Source organism: Vanellus vanellus, assembly GCF_965231255.1.
Source record: "Vanellus vanellus genome assembly, chromosome: 5".
NCBI classification, from domain to species: Eukaryota; Metazoa; Chordata; class Aves; order Charadriiformes; family Charadriidae; genus Vanellus; species Vanellus vanellus.
Genome location: NC_138910.1, coordinates 43800599 through 43826565, shown reverse-complemented (window position 1 = coordinate 43826565; position 25967 = coordinate 43800599). Strand labels below are relative to the sequence as shown.

The 25967-nt window shown below is 48.3% G+C and overlaps 1 protein-coding gene across 2 annotated transcripts in view; it reads right to left on the bottom strand.

Annotated features, from left to right (window-relative positions):
* Window positions 1-7477: 7477 nt before the first annotated feature.
* Window positions 7478-25967, bottom strand: part of SH3BP4 (SH3 domain binding protein 4) — a 39558-nt gene continuing 21068 nt past the window's right edge. The window contains exons 2-5 of one of the 2 annotated variants that reach the window (XM_082484143.1): window positions 23250-23472; window positions 18517-20879; window positions 10279-10467; window positions 7478-10032 (exon numbers count right to left, since the gene is read on the bottom strand). In XM_082484143.1, coding sequence (XP_082340269.1) covers window positions 9808-10032; window positions 10279-10467; window positions 18517-20879; window positions 23250-23367 — 2895 coding nt within the window. In that variant the 5' untranslated portion in view covers window positions 23368-23472 and the 3' untranslated portion in view covers window positions 7478-9807. Of the gene's footprint in view, window positions 10033-10278; window positions 10468-18516; window positions 20880-23249; window positions 23518-25967 lie in introns of those variants that run through there. The other variant, XM_082484142.1, reaches the window with a different exon arrangement.

Here is a 25967-nt window from a genome sequence, read left to right as displayed (position 1 = left end):
TCCCACCAGTTGGACTGCGGGAAATTACAGGAATTGCTGACGTTTTTTCTGCAGGCACAGGGTTTCTGCAGCCTCACCCCAGCCCTCCAGTCCCCGAGAGAAATGGAGAGGTTTTTCCACTATCACTGGAGCTCCGGGCAGCTCCCTGAGGGGTTGAGTCCAGGAAGAAGACCCTTGGCCCACAGGGACACAGCGCTTAGAAGGGAACTCACACCCTTGCAAGTCATGCTGAGAAGTTAAATATGCTCATTATTCAAGGGCAGAGCAAGAAACAGCAGAGACCTGCAAAGGAGCACTCCCTCCTCCTCCTCTGTACAGGGCTTCCAGGGCCAGAGACCTGCAGATGGGTCCCAGTGCTGCTTTGCCCCATGCGCTCTCACTCAGACCTGCAATTACTTGATTTTTTTTAAAGATCTATCTTTTGGGTCATTTTATAAAAAGTAAATACTTACTGCTGCTGGCAACCATTCATGATGTGAGTTTGGGGGGAGAGGGGCATTCACAGGAGCTCCCAACCTCCTTTGAGCGTTTTTCCCCACTGTGGGAAAGCACTGAAAGCTTTAGATGAGCAAGTGCAATGTGCATGCCTGCTTCCCTGAGGAGTGTGGAGAAGGGATGCCAACCTGCCAGGAACATCAACAGCCGCTTTAAAAAAAAAAAAAAAAGACCAAACCCAAACCCACATGCATCCACAAACAAGGCTGCTTTGGGGTTGCAGGCATGATGACTGCAATGGTCCAGAGCCCTGCCCTCCTCCCTGAAAGCCTGGGGAGCAGTGCAAGGATAATGCTGATGTGAGTAGCACCATGCAGCCTCCCCCCACAGTCCCCACAGGAGTTGGTTGAGGTTCCCCACACGACGTGCCTTGGTCCTGCATCATTCTCCAGAGTTATCCCTGCAGCATCCCAGTGGGTGAGCTGTACCCTGCAGCCTGGGGCTTGGCACTGGAGCTGTCCCATCCCATGACATGCTGCATGATGGCCGGCTCCAGACTCCAGTGGTGTCTGGAGGATGACAGGGACCTGACACTAGCAAGCCAGGTACTTTTAGCTAGAGCAGCCACACAGCTCTCCAATTAATTATCACCTGCAGAGGTGTTTTTAGGAGTTATTTACAGGTGAGTGAGATGAAACCTGGGGAAAGCAACTGCCAAAGTGAAGCAGGCACAAAATGCAGGACAGCCTCTCCCACCCTGGGGAGAAATGTATCCTCCTGAACCTGGAGAGGATGCAAAGTGCTCTGACTTTAGCATTTAAGCTCAGTGAGTCAGATTAAGCCCATATGGCAGCTGGGCTTGGTCCATAATGCTGCTGCTGCTGGTGCTGAAGGCTGCCAGGACTGAACCAGGGTTACAAAGGAAAGAGAAGATAAAATCTCCATCCACAAACATTTCCTCGCTGAGAATACTGGTATTTCTGGGAGAGGTGATGCTGTCTTCGAGCTCATCTTTCCCAGAGCAAACTCCTGCCCTGCCTATGGCAGATGTCACAGCTCACACTAACCGTCGTGAAAAAAGCTGCTGTCATGTTATTCTGCTTTGACAGGTACTAGCAATTCCCTTTCTATTAAGCATGAGTGAAAGGTTTCATACACCAGATCTGATTGCTTAGGATGATAAAAGCAAGTCATCAGCATGGGCTGTACAGGCATCAGCAAATCCTAAATCCCCCCCAGCCAGATATTGGCTGGCTTATCTAAACGCGTGACATCTCTTCAAAAGCCAGCCTGAACAAATGGAGCAGATTTCTTCCCTGAAATGCTACCGGCCTAGATTATCTTGGGTGGGAGACATGGTCCCCCCTTCGCTGGGGCAGATCCAAGAAAGCTGCATCTGTTACCAAGTATCTCCCCCCGGCTCATCGCTCTCTCCCAGCAAGGGACCAAACCGCATCCCAGTGACTCCCTTTGTGCTGGATGAGACTTTGAAAAGCATCTGCTGGAAGCTTTAATTAATGTTCGGTGGGGGGTAATCAAAGCAGGGCAGGAACCCAAGGTTCATTCTCTTCTGGAGGCTGCTGAAGAGAGGATGGGGGCTGTCCTTTGAGTTTTGGCCACAAATGGTTGGTTCAAACTCCTTTTAGGGGTGGGTCCAAGATGATTTCAGCATACCACGAGGGATGCTGCGGGATGGATTCGGTGATGGGCAGGGGAAGGAAGGAGAAACCACAACCAGCAGCAGTCCTGACATTGAGCGAACCTGTTAAATGGTATCAAAAATAACACGTTCATCTCCCCAGCCACAGGTTCGTTCCTTTTCATTTGGGACATCAGGGTCCTTCCACTCCAAATCAAGCAATCGGTCACCCCTTGCCAAACTGACTGTTCAACGAGCGAAGCTTGCCTGTCGTTTGGCCAGGGCTCTGCACACAGCCTTTGAGAAAAACATATTCTGCTTTCCCACCCCCCATTATAATAAAAAAAGACCAAATGTGTCATTTGTTGCTTGGAAGTCCCTGAATTTCACTGGTGGATTAAAGTCTGCTGAGTTGTGAAGAGGTGAGCCCCAGGGGATGCTTTGCATGAAGCCAAAAAAAGGGCTTTTGAAAGGAGAGGTGAGTGGGTCACACTGCGGATGTGATGGGAGTTACATTTCCAGGGACAACGAGCGTCTCTGTTAATTTAGTCATCCAAGCCCACATTTTATGAGGGATCAAGCCCGATTAAGTTGGCTGGAAGGTTATAAAAGTCCAGCAGATAAGGAAACCCAAACGTGGAACAGGACTGCTGAGCCAGATGTGCCTGGGATGCAGGTGAAGCCCAGCACTCAGGGCAGAAGTCCAAGCGATGCATCATGATCCTCGCCGAAGGTGTTTTCTGCCACAGTTTTCCACAAAGTGAACCATTGTGCCTCCAACTGGCATGGGCGATATGGCCATCAGAGGAGGGCAGATGCAGGAGACAGCGCTGGGAACAATGACCTTCTGGGGGCAGAAGAAACCTGAGAAAAAAAGGATGACCTAGGAGCAGCCCTATAACCTCTCCTCTAAGCACGCATAACTGGGTCCTCATATTGCAAGATAGGGGTGTCCTGATGGCAGATAATCCACGACAAGCATTTAATTCAGAGCTGGGAAGGAAGCAAAGCAATTGATTTTCAGCAGGGATTTCTAGGGATTGTACTGGGTTTGTGCGGCAAGGTTTTGGTAGCTGGGGGGCTACAGGGGTGGCTTCTGTGAGAAGCTGCTTGAAGCTTCCCCTATGTCTGATAGAGCCAATGCCAGTCAGCTCCAAGACGGACCCACCACTGGCCAAGGCTGAGCCCACCAATGACAGTGGTAGCGCCTCTGTAATAACATATTTAAGAAGAGGGAAAAGTTACCGTACAAGGGAAAATGCAGCTCAAGAGAGGAATGAAAATGTGTGAGAGAACCAACTCTGGAGACCCCAAAGTCGGTGAAGAAGGAGGGGGAGGAGGTGCTCTAGGTGGTGGAACAGAGATTCCCTTGCAGCCCGTGGTGAAGACCGTGGTAAGGCAGGCTGTCCGCCTGCAGCCAATGGAAGTTAATGGCAGAGCAGATATCCACCTGCAGCCCATGGACGACCCCACACCAGACCAGGTGGATGCCGGAAGGAGGCTGTGACCCTGTGGGAAGCCCATGCTGGAGCAGGCTCCTGGCAGGACCTGTGGACCCGGGGGGGACCCACACTGGAGCAGTGTGTTCCTGAAGGACTGCACGCTGTGGAAAGGACCCACACTGGAGCAGTTCATGAAGAACTGTAGCCCGTGGGAAGGTCTCACATTGGAGAAATTCGTGGAAGACTTCCTGTGGGAGGGACCCAGTGCTGGAGCAGGGGAAGAGTGTGAGGAGTCCTCCCCGTGAGGAGGAAGGAGCAGCAGAAACGTGTGATGAACTGACCACAACCCCCATTCCCCATCCCCCTGCACCATCAAACACGGGAAGAAGGGAGGGGTGGGGGAAAGGTGTTTTTAAGATTTGGGTTTATTTCTCATTGTCCTGCTCTGATTTGATTGGTAATAAATTAGATTAATTTCCCCAAGTGAAGTCTGTTTTGCCCGTGATGGTAATTGCTGAGTGATGTCTCCCTGTCCTTATCTTGTTTTGTTATATTTTCTCTTCCCTGTTCAGTTGAGGAGGGGGGAGTGACAGAAAAACTGGTGGGTGCCTGGTGTCCAGCCATGGTCAACTCACCACAGGGATGAAAACAGATGCTCAGAAGCCTCCAGGGTCTTTAATCAGACACTCTAGTTTTCACTGCAAACTGCACTGGGCATCCGGACCCTGAGAGCTGGTGAGGATAAAGCAAAAATCATAGACATAGCAGCTTTTCTGTACAGACACCGATAACCCAGAGGTGACTTTTCTTTCTCCTCCCCTTCTGACATATCTTCTTCAGTCATTTAGTGTTGAGCTGAGCTGATACAAGATGATAATTCAATTTTGATGGCTGAAGTAGAGGAGAAAACAGTGTGAATGCATTTCCAAGGTGACCTGTGCTGAAGCAGTTCATTCCCTTGATTGACCTAAGGAAAAAAAGCCAAATTCTTTCCTGGAAGTTGATGAAATATTAGAGGGAGTCAGTCAGCAGTGAAGCAGATAATGGGGAATTGCTCAAACCAAGATTGCTGGTGCCCTTTTTGCCCAGACCCTGTAGGAGCAAGGCAGCACACAGCAAGGCATCCATGGTGGGGCATCATCTGTTCCCATCCCAGTGGTGAACCGCAGTGCCGGAGCAGACAGGAGGAGACCAATAACCCCAGCAGTAAGCAACCCTTTATGCAAATAATTCAGAAATAATTCAGAAAATGCCACAGCAGACCATCACTGAGGCATCATCTCACACGTGCTCTCTTTTTGGTTTCTCACCGGGCGTACCTGTGCTGGAGGATGGGTTTTTCATGCCATGCTACGTTGTGAAGCTCCTAACACGAACCACCAGCCCAGCCACCGGTTACTGGCACTGACCAATTTCATAGATGAAAGGAAACAAGGAAGGACCAGCAGCTGAGTAAAGAGACCGCTTTACCAGCAGATACTTGCTAGCAATTGGAAATAAGGGAAAAGAAAGGAGTACACAGAAATCTGCAGGTTTCAAGGAAGCAAGCCAATGCACCATTATTGGACCAGCAGGTCCATATGAGTAATCTAATCCAGGATCATTATTCCCGGTTTTATTCTCAGTTTACACACATTTCAAAGCATGTGTATCTGTGCAATGTGAGCAACGAGCTGTTCCAGGAATGCATCTGCAGGAAACATCAGAGGGCTGGGAATCAGCAGCAGTGAGTAAAATAGTGGCTCGACTGCATTGTCCCCATTACAGCTTTGCCCCAAATGCACAGTTTTAAGGCCCAAATGCTGGCCACAACACAGCCGCTCTCCAATAGCCACAGCTGAGCCATCAGACTGCAGCAGTGCCCACCCTGCAGCCCTGCTGTCTCCAGGGGGCCTCAACTGGAGTCGTGCATTGACCCAACCTCCAAGAGCCTGGGTGGCATCTGAACCACAGCCCAAATCCCGTGACGGTGTCCTGGTTTAAGGTAAAACAGAACCGATTTTCTTTTCAGTAATTTTACTTTTCAACTAAGCCTTTTCTGACTAACTGAGCACTCTGAAATTAACGGTGTATTTTTCACAGTATCCACTTCGAGCAGATAAGACCTGATGTATATAGTTAATACCGAGGCAGGGTATGCAGAGAGGCTCTTGCTTATACTTATTGCTATAACACCCAAGGCCAACCAACTTTGTTATTTGCCACGTTGGAGGGTTGGAAGCAGAAGGGTGTAGAGAGGTCACAACTGCGGGGAGGAGAAGACAGGACAGGTGACCCAAAACTGACCAACAGGGTATTCCATTCCATCTGCCTCGTGCTCAGTATAAAAGCTGAGGAATCAAAGGGGTCTGTCTCTTTCTTCAATGGCTGGCGTCCGAGGAGGACTCTCTCTGTTCGTCTGCCTCTGATCCTGATCCATGCATTCCTGAATCCAGTTCCTGAGTCCCGTCCGTCACCGAGTCCAGTCTGGGACTTTCCCAGTGCCTGCTGGTGACATGATTGTCATCCTGGGAGCTCAATACAGGTTGTATCTAGTGTATATATTTCATTATTTTCTTATTAATATTATATTTTCTTTTTATTACCTTAATACTTCATTAAAGTAGTTTAGTTTCTTTTCAACTCCTATGCCTCTCTCTCATTTTCTCTCCTCTCCTCTGGAGGCACATGCTCCCACTACTCTGAACCGCAGCCCAAATCCAGTGACAGGCACAGGTCTGGGTACTGTACCAAAGGGGGACGAGGCAGCAAGGGCTGAGTGAGCCTGGGAGGGAGGAACACACCTGCAGTACATCCATCACCTTGCTTTGCAGACCAAAACCCTTCTGAAGGTAGGACTGAAAAATTAAATGGGTTAGACGGGAAAATATCTGTTTGAGAAACAAGGGACTGCTGAAACCAGGAGACCCAGAGGGGATGGTGCCAACAGGTGGCTCCTGGTGAATCACCCCTGGGAAATCTGGGAAGAACTTGTTTGCTCATTCCCTTTGATAACGCAAAGGGACATTCGGTACCTTCTTTAGCTCATGAGTTCCACACACAGGTTACTTATTTGTTCCCATGCCCTCTTCACCGTCTCCTAGGCTAGACCTTGGTTTTGCATTGGAAATCAAGTCACATTCTGGCGAGAAGGAAATGTCCAGCCTCTTTCCACAAGCCAGATGGCCTGGTATCAGCAGGGACTGGTACCCAGCTCTGTGCACTAGTTAGCCACCAGCGTGCATCCTCCTGCAAGCTCATCCTCCTCCTCAGGAGGGGCTGAGGCATTCAAGAGAGGCCACAGTAACAGCCACCCAGGCATGGATGGAGCAGCGGGTGCCAAGCAAGGTTCAAGCACGTCCTTGTGCACAACACATACCTCCTCACAATGGTGAGACATGGTGGTCCTGGTTCAGCAGCCCAGATGTGCCTTGCTGTGCCAGACCACAAGATGTGTTTACCAAAGATGACATCAAACCATCATGCCTCATCTTCACCCTTGGCAAAGTGAAGCCACAGCTAGAGCCCCGCATCTGAACATTTCACTTTCATGGCCTGAAATCCAAACTGTTCATATCAGGAGAAACACAACCACCTTGGTTAACAAGGATTTTTTTCTCCATTCAGAAAGCAGCCAGAAAAACATCTTTGTGCCAAAACAAATCCTGCAACCAAATCTTCTCCCACTTCACAAAGTTTCTTACTTGGTGCTTGAGTGTAAGCAGCACCTTGGGAAATCAGATCATTTCCAGCAACTTTCCCCTAGAGAGGGCAGGATGGAAAGGCACGGGGAAGGAGAATCAGATTGAGATCAGACCTGGAGGACTGCTGGCTCTAGGTGTGGAAATGCGCTGTGAGAAACATGCTGTTCGCATGGTGGAAAACCTACCAAATTAATCCCACGCATCCAAGCTGCTTTGAGATGAAGAGAAAACAGTAGATGACATCTACTCGGGAGCACTGGAATAGTAACAGCTTTAATTGTAATTTTTTTTTTTCCAAAAACTTTTTTCTTTAAAAAAAGAAAAAAAAGGAATATTAAATGGTAAGTACAATAACAAGTTGGTGGTGGTAATCAAAGCCCAGATCAAGCTTTTGGAGAAGGGCTTGACATTTAGTGGGCAGAAGGCATCCGAAGGACACAAGCCCAGTCCCAGCATATGAGGAGGGACTGGATTTCAGACTGAGGACAGGGATAAATTAATGGGGTGGTTACCCCACAGGCCCCTAAACGTGCCAGCCATGCTCCTGCGGGTCTCAGGGGGGCACACATCATCGATGATCTGAGCATGGCATATTTTAGGCTGCTGCTGAAATGTTAAGCTGGGTATACGGAGTACCTGAGGTAGTTAGAAAAACTAAGTGTCCGGGTGGGGGGGGGGGGGAGGAGAAGGTGGGGGAAAGCCACAATGATTCAGGGACATCCCTGAAACATAGGAGGCTCAAGCTCCTGCCCTCGCCTGATGCTGATGACCTCTGGAGTCCCCGGTACAGCTGTCCTGCAGAGCTCCAGACCTTGCTAGGAAAACAGCGAAAGCCAAGATTTGGGTAAAAACCTGGGAGAAAGCCATCCCTCTGCCTGCACGCATGCTCTTGCAGAAGATACTCCTTATTGCAGTGGAGATTTTTGCCCGTGCATGGAAAAATGTACTCTTAGGGTGCATCAGGGAAAGAGAAATGGGATGCATAGTGGGCTCAACTGCTGATGGACCCTCTCTGTGCTACGTTAAGTTGCATAGGAAACTCCTTAAAGCCCCTGAGGAGAAATTAAGGTGCTATTTACTTCTTGTGGGGCCCAGCAAGAATGACCGTTTCTGGGGACATGATTTTGGGGAAGAGGAAAGGAGATCATTCCCTCTCGAGGGCACAGTGTCAGCATGATCCACTGGATGCCTTTCGCATTCTTTGTTTTTCTTTTTGTTTGGATTAACCTGAAAGAAAATCATGCTGTAACAACTAACCTTTCTGTCATAGCTGCGTTTCACTACAAAAAGACTTAAATAAAGTCTAAAATAAAGTTTCTGTGCAAAAATATTTCCCTCCCATGTAAAACATTTGAGAGCTGGGGAGTGGAAGGAGGGGAGGTCATTCAAAAACTCTGCTACAAAACAAACAGGGAAAAATACGGGCACTTGGTGCTACAAATATTTAGCTCGATGGCACCAGGTTTATAGGAAAGACTATTTACAAGTTAAACTGGACTTTAGGAGCTTTGAAGAACTCCACTCGAAGCCCTCTGAAATCAATGGCAATGAGTGCAAAGTCGCATAGCACATATGGAGCAAGCATCTCCAGTGAGCTCAGAATTCAAATTAGGAGAAACGTTTTCTCTTTTCCTTCTTTTTTGTGTGTAAAGGGATATACGGATGGCAACAATTTCCTCCCCTTTTCTGGCCTCTTCCCCAGAGCAGGAGCATCTGGAGAGGAGCACCCCAAACAGTTTGCTGCCATGGCAGGGCGAGCCACTCTCATGCTTCTCCTGGTCTATCTCCCAAGGAGGTTTCTGCTGAACCCCAAACCTCCAGCTTCTTCCAGTAGATGTCCTACAGCACCCAGGCAGGATAAAGCACAAGGGGCAGTGACTTCTTCTCCTGGTTAAAAACGGTACTTGTGCATCTGAAAACAGGCAACGAGCATCTCCCTGTCTGCAAATGAGAAAATGCGTGTTTGCAGAGACATGAAAATAAAACAAGAATCAACCAAATGGGTGACAGGGACTATGAATTAAAAAAAAAAATGCTCCTTTTAAAAAAAGATGCTTGTTGGGCTGAGGACATACGGTGCTTTACAGTTGTGTCTGGGAGTCTGCCAAAGCCTGACTGTGGCAGCGGGGAAGGGCATTTATTGTGCTTCCTCTTAAAATACGTATTTACATGACTCATGTTCATCTCAAAAAAGATAATTTAGAAGCAGTTTCTACAACATAAAAAACAGCCACAGCTTCCCCCTAAAGTGGTTACAACCTTTACTGCTCATTACAAAAATTAGACTTTTATTTGTAAATGCCTAAAAAATGTGATCTCTTTTGTGATCCCTCCCCATCCCCTTGCCCCCTTTAAAGTTTTTTAGTAAGAAATATATAACTGGTATCAATGCCATATGAAAAGCCACCTCCCTCTGGATGCCTTCCCATCAAGGAGGGATGTCTCCTGCCGATTTCCAGTCCCAGTGGAGAACTTGCAAACTTTGGCCTCTTAAAACCCAGGGAGAGCAACCTCTGCTTCTTTTTAAGTCAACTGCTTAAAAAAGGGGGGCAAAAAGTACAGAAAAAACCCAGCAAACAAGATCTGGACAAAAATATCACTGCAGGAGCTAGATGGCAAAATCCTCGTGGTCTTGCGGGCTGAAGGCAGCTGCCCGCAGCATGTCCAAGGAATTGACGAGGATCAAGGTGCCAGTGAGATGCTTCCAGCGTTTGGTGATGGGGTTCTTCATCTTGTCCAGTCCAGTGTGCAGCTCCTGGATCACGTCACGGTAGCTGTCGCCCATCTGGCTGCTCCAGGTGAGAAGGAAATCATATGCTGGCTTCCACATGGCCTGCAGTGATGAGGCAGAGGGGAGAGGAGATCACAGCTGAGCCAGGCTGGATGGCTGGCAAGCAAGCGATTCCATTCCCAACACAACCCCATCCCAGAATAAGCACATTCCTGGAGAAAAACACTCCCAAATTTCCCCAGCACAGCCAAATCCCTTTCTCCCCCTAAAGGAGCTACAGAAAAATGTGTTCTGGAGGTATCTGCAACCTTAGGGGACCCGTGGAGACTGTGACCTGTCCACTCTTACCTCGCTGTCCACCACCCCCGTCTTGTCCCGGTGCGGGGCCTCGTAAGAATCCATCTGCTGCTTGGAGACCTTGGCAAGCTTTTCAGCGAGCTCCCTCCAGCGCTGGGCCACCTCCACAGCTGTGGTCAGCAGCACGAAGTCCTGGATGAGCCGGACAACCAGCCCCTGGCAGTCCATTTTCAGCAGGGCCTGAAGGACATTGGTGAAAACAAAACAAGACAGTCAAGTCAAGCAGTAGATAGCAGGTGATCCAGGGGACCATGCAGGGAAGTTCCTTAAGAAGCCATCCTAAAAATCTTCCTACCCCCTTTCTAGCAACAGCTGGTGAAATTAGGCCACCATGCTTGACAGAAGAGTAATCCCATTAATTGAACGAAGCGCCCTACCCCTATTCAATGAGGCTTGCAGGTTGGTCTGGCAAACGCAGCCTTATTTTCCAGGCAACCCCTCAAGATGTTCAGGCGCCACCATAAGCAGTTTAAAGCACTCCAGGGGCTGAGAAGAACAGATGCCTTTAATCAAGGTAACTAATCCAGTGTGATCCTTGCAGCTTGCCTCCCTGAGCCTGGAAGAGCACCGTCCTTCGGCACGGATAAGTGGGTATGGGCCAGCCAGAACATTTTGGGATGAGACTTGGACATCAGCCTCAGGAGGAGATAGGTTGGGGTGAGACCCAGTTGGCAGCACTACAGGACCATTGCTCGGCTTGGGATGTTCTTGCTCTTCTCACCGCCCCTCAGCCTTCCGTGCCAGTTCAGAATCCACCACCTCCTGCATCATTTACAGACCTAAAAGCTGAGATTTTCTGCAAATGGTTTTGAAGAAGTGGGGAAGAGGAACTGCAGCAGTCACAGTTTTCTAGCAAGTGATAACTTAGCAGGGAAAAAAATGACAGAGCAGCGTTAACTGCTTAAATCTTTGGGTACCAAGCCACATTAACATCTGCTCAAAGTGGAAAACAAGTTGCAACAGGGGAAAACCCACAATGCAGTCCAAGAAAGGAAGGGTTTAAGTGGCAATTATCAAAGGACAGGATCTGATCCACAGAATCAACATCTTGTGCACCAGGGTTCCCCATGTGCCCATGGACTGCAACAGCCTCAGCAGCAAACCCAGTCCCTTGGAAAATCTCACTTAAAATGACTACAGAAAGGTGGTTTATATTACAAAACAGGCATCCCCTTTTTAAAACATGTAAACCAAGCTAACAGACCCCAGACTATGCTTTGGGTCAGTTTGCCAAGTAGCCTCTTATCTTCCTATGGCCAGATGTGGAGCTGTGGCACCAGCAGACTCAGGATGGTGGCTCCAGGATGGGTGAACACCCACAGCTCAGCATTTCAACAGGGAGTCCTGCTTCCAATAAAGGCAAACCCCAGCTCAGGGATGAAGGAGACAGACCCCCTGAGGGATGCTGAACACCAGCGAGCGCTCAAGAAACCACAGTGGCACACATGTCACCATCAGGAACATCACCCACACCTTCAAAACAGCACATGGCTGGTTATTACAGAAACCACAGATGTTGTGGTCCACACGTGGCCAGAATCTGCCCACTTTCTGCTGCCGTGGGTCCTCACATCCTCTCCTGGCACAGGGGTCTGGGCAAATCCCAGCTAGTTTGGCTCTGGAGCAGAAGAAGGGTTAAATCCTCGCATAGGCGGTTTCACAGGGACAGTTGGGGGAAGAAGGGAACATCTGAAACCACTCCAGCAATTTGCAAAGCAAATGCATGTTGATTTTTCCCTTATCTGTCTCCAGCTTAAAGCTAGGCTCTGGCTCGAATCTAATTACAGCTGCAGACCAGCATTTGTTTGCTCCTCAAGTGCTTACATCGGTTTCCTGTATCAGGAGAGAAGTAATAAACCCTCTTGTTAAGCAAGCAAGGAAAATACATTTTAAAAAGCATTATTTTTTTTAAAGGGGCATTAAGAAGCATTTAGATCTCACACCTGTGCCATAACCACTTCTCCAGCAACGCTACCTTACCCCCCAAGTCCACAGATTCATCACCCTCTCCTCTGCAGGCGGAGGATTTGGATGTTCCTAAGGAAGGGCAGATTTAGCATCCTCAAACCTGCGTTTCCAGGCAGCTCAATTGCCTGTGTCCAAATCCCGAAACAACCCAGTATTTAGCAAAGTAGACTGGGTCACTCATCCCTCTTGCCGGATGCCAAGCAGGTCCAAGCCAGCAGAGGAGGCCATAGGGAGAACACTGTGCTACGGGTTAAGAAGAATAAAGCTGCAGGAGATGGATTCTCCTGTTCCTTCTGCTGCTCAGTGTAAACAAGAAAACTTCATCAAGTACAGGACAGGCTAGAGTGCTGGGCAGAGAGGAGCCTAATAAAGTTCAGCAAGGACAAGTGTAGGGTCCTGCACCCAGGGAAGAATAACCCCATGCACCAGTACAGGTTAGGGGTTGACCTGCTGGAAAGCAGCTCTGCAGAGAGGGATCTGGGAGTCCTGGTGGGCTACGACGATGATCAAGGGACTGGAGCACCTCTCTTATGAGGAAAGGTGAGAAACCAGGGTCTGTTTAGCCTGGAGAAGAGAAGACTGAGAGGGCATCTCATCAATGCTTATAAATATCTAAAGGGTGGGCGTCAAGAGGATGGGGCCAGACTCTTTTCAGCGGTGCCTGGCGACAAGGGGCAATGGGCACAAACTGGAACACAGGAAATTCCATCTCAACATGAGGAAAAACTTATTTCCTTTGAGGGTGACAGAGCAGTGGAACAGGCTGCCCAGAGAGGTTGTAGAGTTTGCTGCTCTGGAGATATTCAAAACCCGCCTGGATGTGTTCCTGTCCTGCTCTAGGTGAACCTGCTTTGGCAGGGGGGTTGGACTAGATGATTTCCAATGGTCCCTTCCAACCCTTACTATTCTATGATTCTGTAATAGCAGTTGGGAGGCCACCTAACCAAGAACTGTACAGTTGCCTGAAGCACCAGCTTTGGAAGAGACTGATTGCTCCCTGCAGTGCAGCGCTTTAACTCTGAAACCTACTGATGGCCACAGAAACACCTACTTCCTGCGCTTTGCCCCTAGTGATTTCAGCTGGGAAGGCTCAACATGCAAATTACAGGCTAGGGAAAACATGGGTGAATGGTTAGAGGTGATGGGAGATGGGGACAGCATGAAAGCTGGGCGGGGTTGGGTTGCAGGAACGACACAGCCACTGAGGTTGGAGCCAAAGGGGGAATATTAGTGGTAACAGTGACATGCTTTTTTTTTGTCACAGGCAAAACTCACTCCCACAGAAATAAATGAAACACATGTGGGCATGGGGCTCTCCTGGAAGCCCTGACTGCCTCGCTGGGATTAGCAGGGTTTACAACAGACTTAATCCTCCAGCAGGCGCTTTTGGGATTATGCTACAATTTCTTTCCATCCTCCTCCCTCGCCCTAGACAAACCTCCCCAGATAACAGGGTACATGCACTGTGTCTCCATCCCTCAGTACACAGCCGTGCTCCCTGCCGAGGCATGACCTGGGCTGTACCTTGCCAGCACCCTCTAAAATGTATATTAACCTCATAGCGGCTCTGAGCCTGCTCTACCAGACAAGCACCCAGCAAAGGAGATGGTTTGATATTCAAATCCCAGTTCAAAGCAGTGCAGAAGCACCTCTACTTAAAAGGCATCAAGGGGAGGCTAAATTTGCATCCCGGCTCTGAAATGCAGAATCCCATTTCCCATCCTCTAATGGCAGAAATCAGCATCTGGAAGAAAGCAAGCCAAGCAAGAAGGAAGAGGCAACCCTGAAGACCACCTGCAGATAACGTGGCCACCCCTGCCCATGCCCATCACCATAATCTTCATGCTCCACTCCTGACTGTCAGCCTTCACCCCTGCTCACTCTTCCATGCACAAATACACAGCCTCCGCAGTCCAGCCCTGACGCTCACATGCTCCAGAGGAGCCATCTGAGCTGGAGGGATCTTGTTTCTTCCCCATCTTCAGCCAAACTAAAGGAGTAAAAACCTTTCTCCTTTGCCCCAGGTGCATAAAGCATCACTAAGTTCATGTACACCCACGAAGCACAGTGCAAGACTCACTTTTTAATTTTTTTTTTTTTTTTAAATAGCATTTAAGTTGGAAAGCACCCCAGGGGGTTCAAGTGTTATCACGCGCTAGTCACCCTGCAAAACATCTGTAGGATGTTTGACAGGGGAAGCAGAAATGTGGTTACTGTAAGCAGTGATATTTAGTGGGATGTGTGCCAGGGCAGGGATGCGACCTGAGCACGGCAGGCAGGGATGGCAGGCGATGTGCCTGGGGTGGCACTGTGCCACAGCTCCCACCAGAGACCTCCTCAAACACAGAGACAAAGGCCCTATGTCTCCAAGGGGCCAGTGAGACCTGTGGGGTGAAAGGATGCTCATGTACAGGCTCTTATCTCCATGATCCTCTCGAGGATACAGGTCAGATTTTTGGCCCAAACAAGCTGGCTCTGTATGAGTGTTCCCCAAAATAATACTTGCTTTAGGCATTAAAACATCTCTTTCGCTTGCTTCATTTGGCTGTCAGCACCCCTTAAATCACCAGTCACAAGCACTCAAAATACTGTACTACACACTCATGATCTTTACTTTTTTTTTTTTTTTTTAACCTAACAGTCAGACACAGGGTCTGTGGGGAAATTTCCCTGAACATGGTGCCCAGCTGGGTCTCAGGGTTCTTAAGGCATCACTTCTGAAATGACATCAAGTGCCATCAGCCACACATCAATGCAACCACAGACAGCTTTTTTTTTTTTTTTTTTTCCCAAGAGCAAAATTACACAGGAACAAGAAGGGTCTGCAACTACTGTACTGGGGATGGGAAGGCAGTAAGGATTTCCTGCCAGCCCCAGAAAATAAAAGTGGGTTATACTGCCTGTGGAGCAACAAGCCTGCTGAAAGGCACTGGTGGCATTTCTGCAGCTTTCTACTAGTTGATAGGGGTGCAGGGCAAGACAAATGTTGTACATGAGAAGACCTCTCTGGAAGCTTGCAAGCGACTCCTGTGCTGCAAGCAACTCAGCTATGCAAGGACAAACCATGCCCTACAGAAAACATCCCCACCAACTTCAGCATGGCGCAGCATGGTTCTTTAGAGGAGCAATGTCCAGGATCCATACAAGAGGTGGGGATTTATTTCCATGAAGACAAAAGCAGGGCAGGAGTTGGGCTTCCACCCTGGACCCAAATTCAGCACAGGGACTACCATTAGCCAGCAGATTGCTTTGGGATGGAGGAGCAAGAGGAGTCCAACGTGAGCAACCTTGAGTTGGCATGCTCCAGGTGTGCTAGCACAAGGTCCAAGCAATGGATGCCCTGCTCTCCAGGACATTAAGGACTGCTTGAGCCCACCAGCTCTTTGGGGTCTGCATAAAGCAGTGACAAGCAGTATCTTTTGGTAGAAGAAAGGCAGCATGCAGATACCTGCAGTCAGAACAAATGATAGAAAACAATGGGGGGAAAAAAAACATCAATATCATCTTCTGCATGATCTTTAGAAGTGGCCTGGGGAATAAAAAGTTTGTAGTTACCACAGCTCTCTGCTGACATGCCCAGTGGCATTCCCAGAAGACTCATGTTTTTCCCAACAGCAGCATCTACTGGAAAGGATGATAAACACGAGGCTCTATATAAACACGGTACTGAAAATCCAGAGAGAAATGCTGTGTGTCATCACAGGTCTAACCCCAGCTCCCAAAGATGAAGTAGCACAGTCACTGCATTGCCAGGTACTGGTGACCCAGCTGCAATGAGGTCATCTTGCATCTGTGCCCAAGTTCTTTTAGCAAGAGCATGTGTGTGTTGCCTCCTTTTGATGGGCAGAATGGAGGGAGGGGAGAGGTAGGTTTCTCTTTCTGTTGTGATGACTAACTTGTGAGCAGTATTCCCCCAGTTACCTTCACACACTGCTGCTATTGCTAAATTTAAAAAATAATAATTAAATGGAGATTACTTATTAACTAGTCATTATGAGTGGGCTTTTCCATGCTTGGCTGCTGGTGCATGGCTCTGCCACTGCAATTCTGTGTATTCAACACTGAAGTCAGACAAGCCTGCTTACTACTTCTCCCTTCACAGTCCCATTGAGACGAGGCAAGCAACTTTTAAGATGAAACTGCCAGATCAGAGCTTAACCCCACTGGTTCTTCTTGCCAACAGACAGCGAGTCTGTTTGTTACAAATAAAATCAGCTTTAATCACAATAAAATACATTACTACTCTGTTGTCATACCCTGAAACAAACATTTTTTTTTTTTTTTTTTTTTAAACAGGCTCAATCTAATACCTCTGGTAAACTAAGGAGGATTTGACAGCAGTAAGGGGTTTAGAAGAAGCATCATCTTCCACCGGGATGGGAGCTCATCCTTTATGGACAGGCTCAGACTCAAAGAATAGGAAACAAAACCAAGGCTCAGGATTAGTGTCCATTCAAACAAGGAAAATAAGACCTGCTCCGGGACTCTGCCCTTCAGGCAGCCCTTGGGGAGTGGGATGTTTTCCTGCAGCTTACAGTCCTCCCCCTGAGGCTGTAAATTAGCTGCTCCCTGAGTATCCAAGGGAGCCTCATCTTTCCTTTTGTCTTCCCCCTGAGGTCTGGCATGGATTTTCCACAACCTACAGACTGTCTGAGACCCCTGGAGACAAAGGGAATAGATAGAAGAAACACTTAGAGGTTTGCAAAGCAGTAAGGCAAACACCATGAAGCCCTTGGAAGCATCCACCAAGAGGAACATAGATTTCATCCTGTTGCTCACTGAAGCTAATGATTAAAGGAGCAAACTCTTCCTTGGGGGAACCACAGGGCCAGACGACAACCTTCGCTACCACGGTCAGTAATTTTCCATCCTGGATGGCCCTAGAAAGAACAGAACTACATACAATGGGTAGAAGAACCCCTCAACAGAAGCAGTGTTGATAGCATCACCTGGCACCTGCATTTTACTGAAAGCCAAAGCTAAAACATTGCCCTGGGCTACAAAGTGGTACCCAGGCACTGGATACTCACTGGAAAATATATCCATGAGTTACAAAGGGCTCTGTATTCTGCACAACACTTTACATCTTATACTCAATCCTCAAATTTCCCCCCTTCTTATTGAAGGGAGTTTGGGAAATGAAATACGTCATTCGGCTCCAGTCTTCTTTACTCAGTCTGCCTACTCGTAATTTCATTTGGCATGCTCCTGCCTGCGCCCATCATTGCCAAGCAAAGCTCTTGCTATTCCTAAATTCAATTGGTATTTTAAACCACGATTGGCTGTAACTCAGTTATCGTGCTTCTGCGGGAGAGACTTTTAAGAGGCGAGAGCTGCAAATCTCTTCCAGACATTTCGTTCTGTATTTTCTTTGGCTCACTTCCTACAAAATGCTAGAAATTACCATGAAGATGATTTCTTGTTAAGAGACTTCCTAACAGCATCCTAGAAATACTTGAGGGCTGCACTCCCCCAAATGCTTTTTAGGGCAGAAGCAAGCCATGCATTTCGATTTGCAAACAAGATCCATAGTTGGATGTAAAGCATCACAGCTCGGAGGTGCCCTTGGTTTAGCTCCCACTCAAAGACAGATGGGATAGACATAACCTGACATTATAGAGGAATTGGAGGTTGTTTCATGAAGGCAAAGGTGTAGAATCATTCTTCACAGTAGCTGTGAACCCCCCCTCCAGCATGCTTTGACACACCTAGTGATGTAAAAGCAGGTGACCTAAGAGGTGGCTCACCTACCCCACTCCACATAGTAAAATCTTCTGTGTTTATTGCCCTTTTTCCAATTTTCCATTAGTATTTACTTCAGTGATGCACATTTTGACATTGCGGTTGAGGAGACCAGCAGCTCTCGGGTAACTCCTCGAAGCACGCATCATCAAAGGCTGAAATATAAATAACTAGCAGCAGGGACCAGTCAAGTGCTATGAAAACACTGGACAAAATCACCTTGATCTTGAGAGCCTTCAGATTAGCTACCTTCCAAAGCAAGCCTATTGGCTGCTCTCACACAACATATACCTATGGTGTTCCACCCAGTGTCCCCCTCATTTATGGCCATGATCCCATCAAAACAGGAGCCCACCAACATGTACAACTGAAAGGCTGAACTTCCACCTGGCTGTGCCAAGCTGCCTGCAGAAGACCTTTGTTTTCTACAGACTGAATTAGGAAACTTCCACCTCCCATTCACCCTAGTCACGCTACATGGCAAAGAATTAAGACCCCCTTGTCAGACCTCAGACTCACCGTCATCAGCTCCTTCTGGAAAGATTTCCTCTCCTTGTTCTCGGTGTTGTTGCAGTCTTCCTTCAGCTTCTCCAAGACAGAGGCCACTCGCTCTGGCTCACTGTCCAACTCCGCTCGGCAGAAAAACGTGAGCGGCAAGTTCAAGTACCCCAGCGCATCAGCAAAGGATCTCCAGCTGCTGAGGTTCTCCATGAGCAGAGTCCTCACAGAGGCGTAGATATAGGTCAGGAACTTGCAGGGCCTCAGGATCTGCTCGAGCAACAGGCTGGTGGTGAGATCTGGCCCAGAGAAATAGCTAGGCTTGACCTTCCCAACCACCAGCACGTTTTTGGTGTGCACAAGGCCTATTTTTCCCTGGTAGTAGCCAATATACCACTCCTTGGTCCACAGCTGCCCTTTCAACCTGATCTTCTCCTCACTGAGGAGGGCTATGACATCTCCTTTCTTGTACTCCAGCAAATAGTGGTTCTTGCTTTGCCGCACCACTGTCTTCAGCAGCTTGCCATACTTCAAGCTCAACACTGGCCGGTCCTGAAAAACTGGATACTTGGCAGTGGCAGCTAGAGGTGAAAGGATGATCTTTCCAACCTCATTCTTCTTCAGGAACCGCCTCTGTCCTGTTGGTTTGATGGCACTTTTCGGAGGTGGCTGTGGCGTCTGGACACAGAATTGGGTCAAAATGGCATCCTTGTCATCCTTGACCTGTATCCTTAGCGTGAAGTCTGACAGCTCATTGGGGTCATGGGATGCAATGGGGAAGATAAGGCGGCTGACCTTACCCAGCTTCATCTGGAAGCCCCGCACAATTTTAGCTTGCTCACTAGCTTTTACCTCGTAGTTGGTCATGTTAGAGAACATACAGAGTTTGAGGTCCTGAGGCCGGGACAGAGCAAACTGATGCTTACCCCAGAGCTGGAGGGCGACAGGAGCTGGGCTGTGGGACTGCCTTGTGACCTCGTTCACTAGGAGAGTCTTGGGTGCGCATTCATGTCCGAACACAGCCACGACGGTTTTAAAGGAAGGGTGAATGTGTTTCGGGCCATAGACGCCAACCGTGATCTTCTTGCTGATGTAATCCCAAACGGTGTAAGGGTAGAGGATGTTCTGCCCCTGGGCTACAGCCGCAATGTACATGCAAGGCTCCAGGTTCTCCAGCTGCACCTGGATTGTGTCCCCATACGAATAGCTCAGCTGCATTGGCGTGTACGGCCCCTCTTTCATGTCACTCCGCAGGCACTGCAGTCCTACCAAGCTCTTGCTCATGATATCATTCTTGACCTCTGCTGACACCTTCATCTCCAGAATGATAAAGGTTTTCACCTCCATATTGCTGAGTTTGATCTGCAGGACTGGGCTGATGGTGCTGCACTTATCACTGTTCAGCTCCAGCGGTGGATCCAGCATCGCTTTCATGGAGATCTGTTGCGTCTCCCCAGGGGACACATGGCCCTCTGGCACACGGATGCTGATGTTGGTGTCTGGAAGCTGAACAGCTCCACCAGAGCTATCCAGCTTGCAGACGATGTTGGTCTCCACCGGTTGTGTCTGACCCCAGCCAGGATTTTGACCAAGCAAATCCAAGTCATGGCAAGACCGAGCCAGCTTCCTGTGGTTCAGCCATGCCGTCCTAAAATCTTCCCGGCTCTGAAACTGCTCAGGGGTGGGAGACTTCAAACCACTGAAGAAACCTGATGATGCTGGAGCATCTGACTTGGCTTGAAGAACAGACAGTTCAGACAAACTATAGGAGCGTTTACTTCTGAAGAAGGGATTGTCCCTTTTCACAGGCTGTTCCAGATCCAGCCTGTTTGTGGAAGGAAACTCATCAAAAATGTTACCCAGGCTGCTATTAGTGGCTGTACTGGAAACAACTGAAGTAGGAGCCCCTGTGTCAAAGAGCAGCAAGTCAACAGTGACATTGGAGTTGGACTCTTTGTCCAAGCTGGGCACTGTTTGCAAATTCCCATTTAGAAATGGGTTTGTCTGAACTCCGTTCAAGAAGGGGTTGTTACTGTAGGTTTTCAGAGAGTTTCTTTTCACATCAGTCCATTCTCCAAGCAGGTCTAACTCCTTGACCCCCTCATCAGGGCTCTCAAGTAGATTGTCTATCATCCCGCTGTCTGTTAAGGAAGAGTTACGGTAGTTTACAGGCTGGACATAGGAAGAAGGGATGTAACCCATTTCCGTGGTGTTGTGAGCATACCACCACTCTCCTCCTGATGTGTCTAAGACATAAAGGTGGTCCCCCTTGGAGAACTTCAAAGTGGTGAAATTAGTTGGACAGTAATCTTTGATTGCTATTACTTCCTTGGCATTTCCAAAGGATGTGGGATTGTCAACCAGCAAGGCACTAGGAGAAGGCACTGCAAAGCCAAGAAGAAAACAGGGCTGTAAGCAATCCACAAGAGTCATAACTCGCTTCAGGTCAGCGAGTGAAGTAAAGTAGTTTTACAACCTCTCAAACCTGTAGGTATTTTTTTCCCCTAAATTTTTTAAGCAAAACTTCTCCCTCCACTACTTCTGATACAGTCACATTCCTCTTCCCCAAAGGGTTCATGATCTAAAGGGATGGGCATTAACGCAGCTGGGAAGAGCAGTTCAAACTGAGACAGAAGAAGCAGCAACTTGTTATCCTCCCAATGAAGTCGAGTGCCTTAGCAACAAGCCTCCCTCTTGATGTAGGGCCCCATGCAGCTGCTCCTGTACAAGACACTAGCACCCCACAGCCTCGCTAAAATCCCTCATGAACGATGCACGAGAAGATGTATTGGAGGGCATTTTGAGGGAGTGGGAGTTGCTGCTTATCAGCTCTCCTTTTCACCTAGCAAGTCAGGATCTAAGTTCCTACAGGCACGTGCTAGAATCGCAGGCACCCTCTTAAACGTTCGCATTTAAAATAACAAAGTTAATTAGGGGGGGTTCTCAATGATTGCTACATGGGAAGAGGTTACACAGCCATTATCCTACCAGTCTGGTCAACAGTATCTCAAGGTCTTTGGCCACCACCTCTTTAGCACTCATGCAAATAGTTATCCGTGCTGCTGCTGGTGAATGCCTCTTCTGCGAAGAGATTATGTGATGACCCAACATAATATTCACAGGTTAAAAGTGCTCTCGCTTTGCTGTAACCTCTCTCCTGCACACACGAAACATCTTGCACTTCAGTGCAAGAAACAACTAAGGGTACTCACTAGGGGCACGTAATACTTCTACTTTTTCATGTCACATCAGCCAAAAATATTAGCATCTCGCCTCTCTTACATAGCACCTGTATTTCAAAGGTCCTCAACAAAAATTAAGTCAATTTCTAAAGAAGGTTGTGTAGCTTGAACCCTAAGAAAGAAGCACAGCATCGCCCTCCTGCAGTGCTGTTGTGGTCCTAGCAGCATCTCCAATCTCCCTTTCAGCAGTGCCAGCTGAAAGTCATTTTGCCAGGGAATTACAATTACAAGCAAAACAGCTGGGTCAAGCCTACAGATGCTCATAGTGTCACCATATTTATTGCTTTTATTCTCACTTTCAGGACCTATTTCTGTAAAAAGCAGTAGAAACAAGCTGCAGATGATGTTACATCAACATTTAAATGTGTGTTACCCTGCTAGACAGACCTAAGAAAACAAAGAGAGCTGGATTTTCACCAACACAGAGCTGCAGAAGAACTGGGACAGCACCTGCTTCAATAGGTTTGAGAGGTCTCTGGAGGGATAAGGGGGATTTAAGAAACACAGGAAGCCCCTAAAATCCTGGAGATGAATGGATGGCAGATCACACTGCACTTCCCTGAAGTCACTAGCTCCAGGCTGGCAGTGCTTATCGGACATGTATAAGGCAAGGGAAGACACAGACAATCAAAGAAAAGTCTTTAAAGATAAGGTAGGGATCAAATATTAAGAAGAGTTCAGTTTGCACACATCCTTAACTCATCATTAATCCACTTCTGCCAGCATGTAGGGAAAGTCATGAGGACATTCATTCAGCAGAAAACTATATATATATATACACACACACACTCTGCATTGAAAAACTATTTTGCCACCCTGGTAGGAAGCCACCGTTAACCCAAGAGCTGTATGTGGGATGGGGCATTTTTGGTCTCCCTGTCCCTGTGGATCAGATGGGAAAGTGGCCATCTCTGTGTTCCCTCAGCTGTCCCCCCAAGCTGGTGCAGTGGCAGGGTTAGCAGGGATGTGCTGAAACCAGCAAATGCCATGGAGAATATGAGTAATTCCTATTTTCATATTAAAAACAATCTAATTTGCAGCGAGAGTGTTTGATGTTTGGGTCTCTTCTTGCTATGTCTGCAAAAGCAATTGCTTTTATGCATGTTTATTTTTAAAGGGCCTCAGCACATGCTAACTTCCACCTGGAGTTATTCCTTAGAATCCATTTCTGCTGCAGGAACAGTAATTTCCCTCTCACCTGCATGCAGCTTTTCTGCTGGGTAAGGTACATAAAGCTGAAGAAAAAATGATAAAAGGAAGAAAAAGGATTATCCAAGCAACCTGCAAGCTCCCAGCTCTGGGGAAAGGGAAAACAAACTTGCAACTGCATTTTCGCTGTCACCTCTCTTGGCATCAGGTCCATGGCCATCCTTGCACTTGTGGACGTGCTCACCAGAGGTTGCTGCTCTTCCCCATCAGCTGCTGTCTGCTGGACCCCAGGGGTGAGAGGATGCACCTGAATCAAGGAGGGGGCATTGTCCCCACCCATCCCACCTGTCTGTCCATCCTCACCTTTGACATTGCAGAGGCTGGTCTCAGTGAAGCCCTCGCTGAGGTCGATGAGTGTCCCCTCCGACTTACACCGTGGCAGGCCGCCCGAGTTGGCTGCCCGGATCCTCTGCGCTGCCATCTCTGGCCTGCCAACCCCTCTGGTTTCAGGGGGTACTAAGCAGGCATGGCCTCTCCGTCAACAACACAGTTTACAGGGACTCTGGCATCACCATGAGGAACCAGCCTGGGGGAGAGAAACAAATCCTGGCACATTAGCAAAGGCTCCAGGTGCCACCATGTCACAAACACACCAACAATGCTCTCCTCAGGCACATGCCAACACTGCAATGCCAATACAGGAGAACATCTTCACATTCTCCTTAGAGCATCAGGAAAGATAACCTGGGTGCTCCTTAAAAAGCACAGCACTGCCTACAAATTACCAAAGGCTTTGGACAGCAAGGACAGCCTGGTCTTGCATGACACTACATGCTGGCCACCACCCTGTACAAAGCATCCCTCTTGCCTTTAAGAGTTATTTGGGGAACACATTGCTCCCAGGCTCATAAATTCGTTCTTCTCCCCATTTTTTAAGGGCTTTCAGGGCATCTGCACGTTGCTGTAATATATATTTATAAAACCAGCAAGAACTCAGATCCCGTGGGAGCCCAGGGCAGTGTTTAGTGAGAGCCGAGGGCCCACGGGACTGGGCTTTTTGCATGTTTAACCACGTCATCCCTGTCTTCCACCACAGCACAGAATCAGTACAGGGATGATAACAAGGGGAAACAAGTTTCCAAAGGAAAAATAAAAATAAAGGGGATTTTCCTCCTTTTTTACAGAAACATTTGCAAAAACACTTCAAGAAACCCTGTGGAAGAGCAGCTGCATCAGCGTGCCAGAGCCGAGAGGAAAATTAACCCAATTCCCGTTGCCCGCAGAACATGCTGGCACTTTGATCACCAGCATAGTGGCTGATGCAAGCGCTGGTAAGACCTCCTCCGGTGTCACCCATGTCCTCTGGGGCTTGGTGGGTGGCCAGAAAGGCCAAGGAGCACGTGGATGAGCAGGCAAGCCTGGCGCCTCTCTGCAAGCTGCAGGCAAGGCAGAGCCTGAGCCATACTTTGCTCCTCCAGGTTTGCACCAGGGAACAGGTATGCGGTCTGACGTACCTGGCATCATCCCAGTAAATCCTGCCATCCAGAATACCTACAGACATCCCTACATCCTGCTCCCTCTAAACCTGCCACAAAACTCCAGCCTGGCTGCAAGGCACCAACAGCTCTTAAAAATAAAGCTCTGTGCAATTAAAAGTTACATCCAAATCCCCTGCTTAAGTTCAGCAACGCAAAGGGCTTTTCATCCACTCCTAGCACTGTTTTTCCCTTCTCCCCGTTTTTCCTTTCTCCTCCTCCCCGGCTTGAAAATCAGATCAAGCAGAAAATAACCCCCAAACACAAATTCCTTAGGTGGGAATACGGAACTGATGGAAACGTGAAGACAAGCGCTGATTGCTTTGGCTGCAGCTGGCTGTTATTAAACCAGCATGTCTCTCTGCCTGCGAGGAGGAGCAGCAAGCCCTGAAGGATTCGGTGCCCTTTTCTGGAATGCAGTAAGAGGAAATTTGCAGGGGAGAGCCTGAGCAGGAGATACTCCAGCCTGCCTGAAATGCTTCCCAAGCCATCCCCTGGGCCGGTATGCCAGGAATGCAGTTAGCTGGAAGGGATGCATCAGGCTCCAGCCAGAAAAGGGAAGGGAGAATTCATGTGCAAACGCTTTTCCCGGTGTTTCGGGTCCTGCTGGGAGCACTCCAGGGGAAAAGGACTTGGAAGGCATTAATAAAGAGAAACCAGGCTTTGAGTCAATACTGCACTTATCAGAACCCGGTCAGGTAAGACAGGGGACTTGCAGCTGCCATCAGCATCAAGAAAAAGCAATAAGCAGTCAGTGGTACTGGAGGAAAGATGCTCTTGTTAGCTAGCACAGTTCACTGTCCATCCAGCTCACCTCTTTGCAAAGCACCACCACAGCGGGCAGGATGTTGTTTCTCATTAATGCGAGGCACCGTTTGGGATGGCACATTTTCCAGCTGGCATGCAAGACCCTAAACTGCTTTCCCCCAAAGAGACCCTGCAGACACTAGCTAGACTCTGGTAGGGTTTTTTTCCCCCTCTCTAGCTGGAGGGTTCAAGACCTCCACAGCTAAGCAGGCACAAAATCCAGCATGAGGTACATAGCATTGTTGTCACAGAAATAGCTCAAGTGGCAAAGTTTTCACCAATTTTAGCGATGCTTGCACACAATCCTGTTAAAAAACAAAAACACTTTGACAGCCCAAAGGTCACCCCTGCTTGGTAAAGAAAGAAACCAGGGATGCTTGCAAGAAAGAAACCAGAGATGCGTAGGTAATTTTTCCCATGAATCAAAGTGCAAGCCACAAATATATTTTTAAACACCTGCCTGGTAGTCCAGTGCCAAATAATTTTTTGATTTAGAGCTGTCTACTGACAACTCCCACCGACATGTCCACATACCTCGCAGTGCCTGGCATTTGCTGGGATGCTCCTCTGTCCTGTATTTATTTAACTATATGGGAAGCTTTATGCTAAAGGTCTGTGACAGATGCGGTTGTGTGAAGAAAGAGCTGGAAAAATCCCCCTACACGCAGCCTGCAGTCTCAAAAGGCAACAAGAACGTACATCAAAATGAGTGATTATGAAAAGGTATTTCCTCTCCCAA